The sequence below is a fragment of the Bactrocera tryoni genome, chromosome 2 (assembly GCF_016617805.1).
Source record: "Bactrocera tryoni isolate S06 chromosome 2, CSIRO_BtryS06_freeze2, whole genome shotgun sequence".
Lineage (NCBI taxonomy): Eukaryota > Metazoa > Arthropoda > Insecta > Diptera > Tephritidae > Bactrocera > Bactrocera tryoni.
In genome coordinates, this window is record NC_052500.1 from 78162600 (window position 1) to 78174319 (window position 11720).

An 11720-nucleotide genomic window follows, 5' to 3' on the forward strand; every position below is an offset into this window, starting at 1 on the left:
CTTCTTGAACTAAAATCTCATATCTTAGAACTTGCTAGACCGATTTCAACTAAATTCCGTACGTAATAGTCCCCTAACATTCTTATGTTACAATGCAAAAACTGGCGAAATCCGACTACAACTACGTCTCCTTCCCATATAACACAATTTTAAACTTTTAAACTCCATTTGATTCCTTCACCTTCTAGTATATCATGTAAGTGTTCAGCTAAATGATGTTTTTTTTTTTAATAGAAATTAAAATAAATTTTTGATGACTCATGTCCAGCTCTTGACCGATGCTACGGCTGCTACTATGCCGGTCTCTTTCGACCAATTCAGCGATTTTATCGCAATTTTCGACGACAGGCCTTCCGGAGTGTGGCGCATCTTCGACCACCTCTACACCAGAACGAAAACATTGAAACCATCGTTGTGCTGTGGAAATGGAAATTGTATCGGGTCCATATACTGCACAAATTTTATTGGCGGCTTGAGATGCATTTTTGCCTTTATCGTAGTAGTACTGTAAAATATGCCGTATTTTCTCTTTATTTTGTTCCATGTTTGCGACGCTATAACTCACGAACGACTTAAAATAAATGACAATCAATCAAACACGTGTTGGTGCGTGAAATGAGCTTTCCAAAAAGGTATAGCATGACGCGATGCGACGAATAAAACTAGAACTACGCGCTTTCAACTAGCGACAATACCGCAAGACTTTTTTGACAATATGTATATTGCTGTAGAATATTATTAGTGCCATAAATTAATTAGCACTACTGTACACACGCACAAAACTGTTGATTAGGCTCCCAAGGAGCTGGGAAGGCAATTTAGTGCTGAATTGTTAGCCGCAGTTAGTTTTGGGTAATTGTAAGACAATGCAACGAGGAGGAGAATAACCAAGAACCCGAGTAATATATAATCTCTTTACTGACTAGACCATTGTTCTAGTGTAAACAGTGTTGCCATGTGACGCATATTGCAAATTTTTAAAGACATAAAAGCAAGCTTAATGTTGACTGGAACTTAAGAATTAACATTATTTTAAAACTTGTGAATTGAGACTGTAGAACTCTACCATAAAGCACTCTATAACACACTGACCAATATGCAGTGCAGTTGGCAACACTGCCGCACAACATTAGTTGAATGACCGCAACCGACAACCGCAATGCAACAGCAATTAGTAGCTCGCCTTCGCACAGATGATGGATAGTTTCAGCTGTTTGCTGTGATTATGGAATCAATGTCATTGTCAGTGGCATGTTCACTCTGTTGAACACTAATTTATACAACCACATATCCGTATATACTATACATAGCCGAATAAGCAGGAGTGACTGCAATTGCACTGCTATAACTAGATCCTCAATCCACAAATGCATTGAAACGCATTGAATTAGTCAGAGTCCTTTCAACGTCTTGTTGCTTAGGTTTGCTGGCGTGCTTACCCTCTTGAGTGGTGTCTGGACCGTCTAATACTACGGTTATTGTTTGTAAGGCAAAACGGTTTTTTATTTTAGGCGAAATTTCTTTCTTAATCTTTCAATCTCAGTGACAGCAACCTTTAAATAAGCGATTGTAGTAACACTAGTTTTACAAAAAAGAGTAAGTTATTTGATCATAAAACTGCCCTTGAATATGCAAACTGTTGTACAAATTTTGTAAATTTGCATGATGAAGTTAAGCGTAATTAAATAATAATAATTTCAACAATGTAAAACCAATTATGTCGCCAAATGTATATGCCTGCAGGCAGAGTTGATAAGTGCGATCTCATGCTGAGGCTTTACAGTTGAATTAAGTAAAAAAAATTGATTGCGATTGCGCGGATTTCTCGATTTCAATATAAATTTGACATTTAGATGTATAGGTTATATAAAAAATACTCAAATTTGTCTTATCTCAATGTCAAAGGCTTGGCCAGTCTTGACAACAGATTGTTTAACTAAAAAAGATTGCTAACAAAAGGCTCAAGGAAGTGAGGAAAGTTCTCTGATCGCCATTCACTTGGGAGTGGCCAGAAACGATTCTTTTACATATGGCTTAAGCTCACGACTTCCGGTCTTAAACCAAGTATCCTCTAGGTAGCCAAAAAAATAGTTTCAGGGCGAGCGAAAGCGACAAAGCGAAACATCCTCTCCCTCGGGTTGTGCGACGGGTTTCGGACCTGCCACGTAAAAAAACCTACCAATGAAAATTACCAAAAGCCTCTTAAGAGAAACCCTCGTTTGATGACGACCCCGGCTAACGTGTTAAGGACTGTGTATTAATGGCTTGTACCTGGAATGCCCGGGCTCTTAATTCTAAAGGTCCCACTGCCGTGCAAGAAATGCGATGGTCGGGAGAAGGACTAAGGCGAGTAGGTCTTAATGGCATATACAGAACTGCCGTGGCGTAGTGCAGAGAAAGCAGATTGCCTACCTCGCAACGTTACAAGTTGAAGAGGGAATGGAAGGACCAAATAGAAAGCGACCTGTCTGCACTTGGAATGTACAACTAGCGTGACCTTGCAAAGTATTGAAGAAACTGCCGAAGTTTTGTGTGCTCGGTCTAGTCCGACCTACGGTTGTAGTGCCAAAGAAGAAAAATGTACATTTTTTACAATAAGAGAAAGTAAAAACTTTAACGAACAGAAAACCCAGCGGCTTCCATACAAAAATATATTTAGGCGTAAGTGTTTTTTTTTTAAATAAAGAGTCTTTCTCGATATTAAGTCAAAATAAGGTGGAAAACTAAATTTTTTAAATAAAAGAAAATAGCAGTGTACTAGCTTATTTTAAGGGGTCGATCCTAAGGGGGAACTCACTTCGAAAGCTTAGAACGGCGGCCCATTGTGATACCTAAGCCCCCCTATATCCTGGATCATAAGACCCCTTGCAGACCGATAAAGCACTTTCTGCTTATTAGAAATTTGTTGAGATGCCAGGTTCGATTATGTCTTCTGGTTCGTCAAAGGATGTTTCAGCTTCAGTATTTCAAGGCTGGATAATGAATATTTCCACCTCAACCTCCTCCATACAACTCTGACGAATGGCTTCCGACAATATGCTAGGGACATAAAAATGTAAGTTTACACCAAGTTTCGTGAATGAACAAATATCCATCAACAAAATTAATGTCTTTTTGAATTTAATTTCTGTTTAAAATATATTCACAAACATTGAAGTTCGCCGACTGGGCTGACAATATTTCAACAAATGCATTATCGCATGGTTTTCCTCATAAAATTTCTCAATTGTCCTATTTACATTAATATAATTGGATGATTGTATTGCGATAACAATTAATGAGCAACAACAATTCCCTTGTTGTTAGGTTGCTAAGCTCTGATTGCAAAGTTTACATTGTAATCTGCGAAAGTTGGCCAATTTTTTAGTTCAAGTGCAGAAAGTAAATGTCATACTCGTAAACCAAACGTGTGTATGTGTATGTGTTTTCACTTGTAGGTCAGTAAAGCACAGATTGACTCTATAATACTACAGCAACAGTGCATGACAACTAAAAATGCAATGCTGAGGTGATTGGTACGATTAACTGACAAAAGTATTGTCTTTCGGAAAAAGTCTGTCGCTGATTTTTCATAATTTTTATACCCTGAACGGAGTATATTGGGTTTACCACGAAGCTTGTGACATCCAGAAGAAAACGTAGGAGACTCTAAAATGTATATATACATATACATATGTATAAAGGATCAGCTAAGAGCAGAATCGATTTCCTTTCTTCCAAAGAAACTACTCATTTGTCGGAACCGCCGATATCTACGACTATACAAACTGAACGCTCAAAATCAAGCAATTGTATGGAAATTTTTTTTATTTGACAAGATATCTTCACAATATTTGGCATGGATTATTGCCTTAGACAATAATGTAATCTCCGAAGAAATTGTTGAAATCGGATCACTATATCATTTAGCTGTTATACCAATTGAACGATCATAATAAAGTCCTTGTATGGGAAACTTTTTTATTTACCAAAGTATCTTTACGAAATTTAGCAGAGCTGATGATCTAAAGCATAGCTACAATCTCCAAAGAAATTATTCAGATCGGATCACTATAGCGTATAGCTGCCATACAATGAGATCTATCAAAATAAAGCTCTTGTATGTAAAAATTTTTTAGTTGAAGAGATATCTTCACGAAATTTTGGCATGGAGTAGTGCCATAAGCAATGATGTAATATCCGAGGAAATTATTCAGATCGGATCACTATAGAATATAGCTGCCATACAAACTGATCCATCAAAATCACGTCTTTCTATGGAAAACTTTTTTATTTGACGAGATATCCCCACGAAATTTGGCATGGAATATTACCTTAGGCTATGATGTAATCTCCATAGAAATTGTTCAGATCGGACAACCATAGCATATACCTGCCATACAAACTGACATATCGATATGAAGATAAAAATCTTTGTATGCCCTTTGTTGCTATAAGAAATGCACTTGTGAAGGGTATTACAGCTTTCGTGCAGCCGAAAATAACGTTTTTGCTTGTCCGTTTTCGATTTTTTGGAATGTCACTAAGCTTGCCGCATACATTTAGTGATTTCGACAAACTTTTTTATGCTAAAAATTTCGGCAACAATTAAGCGTGTAATTGCTTTTTAGCAATTAATATATGTCAAACTGCGCTTTTAATTAAACTTGGCGTGCTGTTTGGCAGATTTTAACATTTCTGCAATTTTTTTTTTCAAATTTTTTTCATTAATTTTTTCAATTTTTTTTTAATTCTTTTTTCAATGTTGTTATCAAATTTCTTCTTTAATTTTCTTTTTTAATTTTTTAATTTTTTTTCATAAATTTTTTCCTAAATTTTTTTCACAATTTTTTTTCTTCAAACATTTTTAGGTCCATATTAGGCTTTAATAAAAAGCCAACTGATAGCAATCAATTTATGTGGTTTTTCTTCCGTTTAAGCCAAATGCATGTTTGTATGTGTGTGTATTGACGATTTTGTTGGTAGGTGTGTGTATACATATATGTCAAACTGTCTGCTATTGGTGTTAGTGCATGCGTCTGGCATTTGACCGCTAAGCGGATTAAGTGTCAATGTGACAATTGACAACAAACACTATTGCCCTTTAAAAATCAATATGGAACCGGTTTTGGCGCCACAACTGTCACAGCAGCCGCCAAGCAATTGAAGCGTGATAAAATTGACAAAAACAAATAATTTTAAAATGTACAGAAAGCAAAAAAATGTAAAAATAAAATATATGCCTGTGCACTACCTTGTGATTGTAGTAATCAAATTGTGCGTCGCTAACGAAAATTGAAATCCAGTGATCGATCAGCATGATTTGACAAATTTGCGCTCTTGTTGTTATATTTTTTTATTTTTGCACTGGTGTAACAATTTTGCAGTTATTTTTATACTTTTTTTATATTTTGCATTTCGAAAATGTTACAATTTGCCGATTTTTGTAGATTTGTGGGGATTTTTGATGCAAATTTTTTTAGTATATTTTTAAATAGATATCTCGTCTTCACTACCGTTTACTTCGTTGCCTTATCCATTCTGGAGAAAGCAGAACAAACGGCGCGATTGTTAAGGCCAAGAGAAAGCTGTAGAAGATATAGAAGACTATACCTTTTCAATTCAGCTCTGTAGCTCGAAATATTTTCTCCAGAACTAGATTGAAGAAGTCGCACGATAGGGAGTGTCTAACACCTCTAACACCTCGTATCGAACGGCTCGGAGATGTTCTTCCCCATCCTGACGGAGCTTTTGGTGTTGCTAAACCCCAGTTTACACTGTCGTATTATTTTTTAGGGGATACTAAATTCAGACATCGCGGCATAAAGGCAGCTCATTTTCGTGCTGTCGAAAGCAGCTTTGAAATCGACGAATAGGTGGTGTGTTTCGATTCTTTTTTCAGGGCTCTTTCCAAGATTTGACGCATGGTGAATATCTGGTCAGTTGCAGATTTTCGAGGCCTAAAGACACACTGATAAGGTTCAATCAAATTATTGACGATGGGCTTTAATCTTTCACAGAATACGCTTGATAGAACCTTATATGCGATGTTGAGGAGACTTATCCCACGATAGTTGGCGCAGATTCGTAGAATTTTCGAGCATTACCCCTGTTGGCCAGCTCGTCACGCTCTTCGTACTCACGCATTTCGGTCTCGCTGTTTTTTGTCTGCAAATGCGTTCCTCTTCAACTCTTGGTACCTATCACATTCCGCACGTGTAGTAGTCGATTGTAAGGTTGCGAAGTATGTAGTCTGTTTTCTCTCAGCTGCGACACAGCACTTTTCATCGTACCAGCAGTTATTTTGCCTCTTCCGAAAACCTATGGTTTTGTTTGCAGCTGTACGTAAGGAGCTTGAAATGCCGTCCCATAATAGGCCGCCTACTTTTAGGTGAAAACACATTTTTCGAGACCCGTCCTATCGACTTCAACTAAATTTGGTGTGTGGCATTCCTCTGATATTTTTATGTTACAGTGAGAGAGCGTGTTTTTCTTATAACGATCCAACTTTTTGCTTAGAATGAATGAAATCGGGTGAAAACTCGGCCTAGACCCAATATAACTAACAAGCCTTATGTACTTCCAGGTATTTCCCTGTCTTTGATTCTTACGAGTTTCAAGAGTATAAAATTTTCGGTTGCACACGAACTTAGCCCCTCCTTATTTATTTAAAAAAATTTTCATTTCTTTTTTATTTCCTTTTTTTTAGTAATTTTTCTTATATATATTTTTTTAATTTTTTTAGTTTATATGCATTTTTTTATTTGTTTCGTTTTAATTTTTATTTTTTATTTTTTTTTTTATTATTTAAATAAAATATTTTTTTAAGTTTTTGTTTTCAATTTATTAATTTTGTTTTCCTTTTTAAATTATTTTCTATGTATTTTTGTTTTAATTTTTTTAAATACATATTTGTTATTTTTAATTTAATAATGTAAAAATCAATATTTTTTTCTAATATTTTTTAATTATTTGAAACGCAATTTTATATTTCTTTTATATACATTTTTTTATTTTTGATTTTTTTTTCAAATTTTATTAAATTATTTTATTTTTGTATATAAATAAATTAAAATTTTTTTATAATAAATAAACTGAAATAATAAGTTTTCGTATAATTGGTGCGATTTGTTAGGTCTTTTTTTACTTTCTGTTTTAAATATTATTTTTTAATATTTTTATATTTTTTATTTATTTAAATATATTTCTTTATTTTTAGTTTTTTATTAAACTTTTTTCTAATTTTTATACATTATGTTTTTTATTTTTAAATATATTTTTTACTTTTTTTCAATATTTTTTCCTCCCACACTCGCATCCAAGTGCTCGCAATCGCATGTCAACCAGTTTTTCGCTTGCGCTCGTCATCCGGTTCGACATTTTTTCGAAACAGTTCAATTGATGCCGAAAATTGTATCGACACTTGCTCGAGCAGCCGTGAGTAATTGGCATACAAATCAATGCTTCACACACATATGTACATAAATGTATGCATGTACTTACAATACACATGCGATCGAGGCATGAAAACAAACACTTTTTTAGTTTTTAATTTTTTTCGTATTTCTTAAGCTTCGTCTATTGCTGATTATTGGCTTGCGCGCCATTTCGGCTTCTTTGCCGATTCTTTTATTCAAATCGCTACAATTTTTTGACACTCTTTTGTTTTCATACATTTTTCTTGTTTTTTTTTTTACTAAAATTACCTTTGCTGCTCGCCTTTGTTGCTGCCTTCCTATGCAGCGCAGCATATAAAATAGTTGTCACCGCCTGTTGACAGCATCACAACACCGTCGTTAGTTCACCGTGCAACAGTGCAAGCAGCGTTGCTTTGGTCCTCGTTAAATTTACTTTTCGTGGCGTGTTTTATTTAACAAAATTTCTAATAATCTTCAGCAGCGATGGCAAGCAAAGTAAGTGCAATTTGGTGTTAACGCATTTTGCTCAAAGGAAAAGGCAAATAGCAAATACTAAACAAAAAAAATACAAAATATAGAAAAATTAATTAAGTGTCGGAACGGACCAAAAATAAAATTAATAAAGACTCACAAAATAAATAATTTAAAAAAATATTCAGCTAAGAATCAACATCCTGTGAAATGCATATTAAATCGCCTTGTTTGTTTGTATGTATTTGTGCTTGGCGCGGCTGTCAGCGGCAGCTTAAGTTGCTGAGAAAAGGATTATGAAAGCGGAAACGGCACAAAGCAGCGTTGATTATCACAAAGAATAGGAATTCATTAGCGCGCGCAGCATTTTTTTCGGCACAGCAAATTGTTTTATTTACCATGGTCAACTAATTTTGAAGAAAGCATAAATGAGATTAAAGATAGCGCCGTTTGAGCGCAAGTAGACAAAGCTTGTAAGGCAACAACAGTGATTTCTAGGAAGGATTAATAAGGCTTTTCTTTGAAGTGCAGAACTTAAAATGATTTTTTCTGATAAGATTGTACAAAAAAGTAAAAAAACTGAAAAATCTTTAATTTGGAATTTTTTTCTCAATTTTTTGTATTTTCAAAAAAATTTAAATATTTAAATGTTATTATTTTTCTTATTGATACTTTTAATAATTTTTATAAAATTTTTAACTTTTTTTAAATTTAAAATTTTTTGACTAAAAAAACTAAAAATACAATTTTTTTTAAATAAAATAATTTTTAAGCATTTTGCACATGTTTTAACTCGAAACCTGTAATGTTCTAAAAAACTATTTATTTTAAACATTTGCTTACAGTTCGCATGTTATCGCTTTGCAAAAATAAATTTACAAAGTTAGACATTTTTTTATAGAATTTATTTTTCGAAAACTTTTAAAAAATGTGTATTATCAAAAATTATTCGTAATTATTTTCCAAAATATTAGAAAATGAATCTTGAACTAAAAAAAATAATTCTTAAACTTAATAAAATGTTTAATAATTTTTATAAAATTTGTAGATTTCTTTCTAAACTTTAAATTTTTTTTATTAAAAAAAATAAAAATCAAAAACTGTTTTTTTGACTTATAAAGTGTAATATTGTATAACATTTTAAATTTTAATTTGATTTTTAATAATTTTAAAAATTTTGCAGGATAATTCAATTTTTTTTTATTTTTTTTGTAACTCAAAACTTGCTTCTATAAAGCTAATTAAGTTAATTAGAAAAATGTCTTACAGTTCGCTTGTTATCGTTTTACAAAAAGAAATTTACAAAATTAAAATGTTTTTATATAAAAATTGTACACATTTTTTGGAAAATTTTTAAAAAAATTTATATTTTCAAAACTTTCTCAATTTTTTTTTTTCAAAATATCAGTAAAGTATTTTGGAACCAAAAAAATGTATTTCTTGAACTGCATAAAATTTTGAGATTTTTTTCAAAATTTTTTATTTCAATTAAAAAAAAAAACTCCAAACATTTTTTTTAAACTACAACGGTATAATTTTTCACAACATTTTTAATTTTAATTCGATTTTTAATTATTTTTAAAAATTTTGCAGTAAAATTAATTTATTTTTAATTTTTTTTTTTAATTTAGTTTTGTAACTTAAAACCTGTAATACTCTATGAAACTTTCAATTAAAAAAATTTACAGTTCACTTATTATCGTTTTACAAAGTTAGAAATTTTTTTAATAAAATTTGTACACAGTTTTTCGAAAACTTTTAATAAATTTACATTTTGAAAACATCCTCGAAATTTAAATTTTCCAAAAATGTTAGAAAATCTGTTTTGAACTAAGAAATAATTTAATTCTTAAACTTCAAAAAATTTCCCAATTTTTTTTTCAAAAATATTTCAATCAGATTAACTGAAAAAGTTTCTGAATTTAATTTTGTTTTGTCTTTTCTTTATTTTTAATATTACAATATACATAAATAGATGTAATTTATGAAAACTTCTTACATATAACATTTTATTACAAAATAGTAAAGATATTTTACAACATTTTTCAAAAAAAAATATGCGAAAATGTTTAGAACCAATTTTTAGCTAAAAACATTTCTGTCATATCTTCATAATTTTGTTTTTAATACTTTATAAAAGATTTATTAAATCTGCTTAAATTTTTTTTCGAAAAAATTTGAAAATAATACAAAAATATTGAAAAAATTTCAAAAATATTTTTAAAAAATACTTGTATAAACGAAAATGTTTCAATATCTTACAGTGTAGTGAATTTTTACTTATTTTTTATTAAAAATTACATCCAAAAGATTTTTAAAAAATTGCCAAATTTTTTCAAAAAAATTGAAATTAACTGAAATAACTCCAAAATGTTACAATGTATTGAATTTTACTTATTTTTGTAATATATTTTTTAATATTTTGTCAAAACCCAAATCTAACCTCACTCTACGTTACAGTTCTTGAGCGTCTTAACCGTCTTCGCCTTGGCCGGCTCCGGCTTGGCTGGCGTTGCCACCTACGCCTACAACCCTTATGCCGCCTACCATCACCTGCCCGCCGCCGTGACTACTTATGCTAGCCCCGCCCACCAGGTCGTGTACCAACATGCCGCACCAGCTGCCGCCGTCTACCATCACGCGCCCGTCTACACCAAGTCTTACCTAGCCGCCGCGCCCGTTGTCGCCGCTGCACCAGTTGTTAAGACCGTCGCACCAGCCGTGCAAGTTGCCGCTCCCGCACCAGTTGTTACCAAGACCGTCGTCGCTGCCGCACATGCACCCATTGTCAAGCAAGTCGAAATCGAATCCCCTCCACGTTATGATTTCTCTTATGGCGTACATGATTCCTTGACCGGTGACATCAAGAGCCAGGTGGAGAGCCGTGATGGTGGCAATGTTGCCGGTTCATACAGCGTTATCGATGCTGATGGCTATAAGCGTACCGTTACCTATACCGCTGACGATGTGAACGGTTTCAATGCCGTGGTCCAACGTGAACCAATTGTCGCCGCCAAGGTTGCTGCCGTTGCTGCTGTTGCTGCACCAGCTGTACAACAAGTTGTTGCTGCACAGCCCGTTGTGCCAGTCCAACAACAGTACTTGCAATACTTGCCACAACAACAACAACACTTTATACAACCCGCTCCAGTTGCTGTCGAACAACAGCCCGCCGAAGAGCCAGCAGCCGAACCTGCACCTGTCGAATACCCGGAACAAGAACAGCCAGAGCCCGAGCAACAGCAACCCGAGCAGCCACAATACCCACAAGATCAACACTTCCCACCCTACCCCCAATCCGAGGGCGATGACTCCGATGTCGTGGATGTGCGCTCAGCCAATAGCAGCGACAATGCCGAACCATCCAGCACCGCAGCTCCAGCGCCTGTGACCGAAGCGGCGAAAGAAGCTTAAGCGGGGTAAAATGTGATAACGCGGGTGATTTGTTGAGATTTTCGTTTTCCCTCGCGCAAAACATTAAACTGAAGATAAACGCATTGTTAGCTGGTTTAAAGATTTAAATTAATAAAAACGAACGAAATAATGAAAAATAAAATGTGAATGTTTGTGTCTTCGGGTGCTCGGTAAGAATTTAAATATCATGTTCAAATATTAGGGGGAAAAAGGTACTACTTGTACTTAAAAGACTTTAAGACAGCGATGTCTACATTACTAAAACCACTTTGGATGTGTTGTAACGATCTTTCAAAGCTCCAGTTTTATAAAACTCTTTTCCTTGATCTATAGTTCACCACTCAAATTTGACCCAGACTGACACAAAGAGATACATAATTACGTATTTTAATACAAAGCTTTATTAGAGCCACGGAAAATAGGCTTCCAAACCAATAA

At 33.7% G+C, this 11720-nt stretch overlaps 1 protein-coding gene across 1 annotated transcript; it reads left to right on the forward strand.

Annotated features, from left to right (window-relative positions):
• Window positions 1–7880: 7880 nt before the first annotated feature.
• On the forward strand, window positions 7881–11300 carry LOC120769086 (cuticle protein). The gene is made up of 2 exons (XM_040095946.1): window positions 7881–7892; window positions 10329–11300. Exons 1-2 carry the CDS (start codon window positions 7881–7883, stop codon window positions 11280–11282), a joined length of 966 nt encoding a protein of 321 aa, XP_039951880.1. The 3' UTR covers window positions 11283–11300.
• The last annotated feature ends 420 nt before the right edge of the window (window positions 11301–11720 follow it).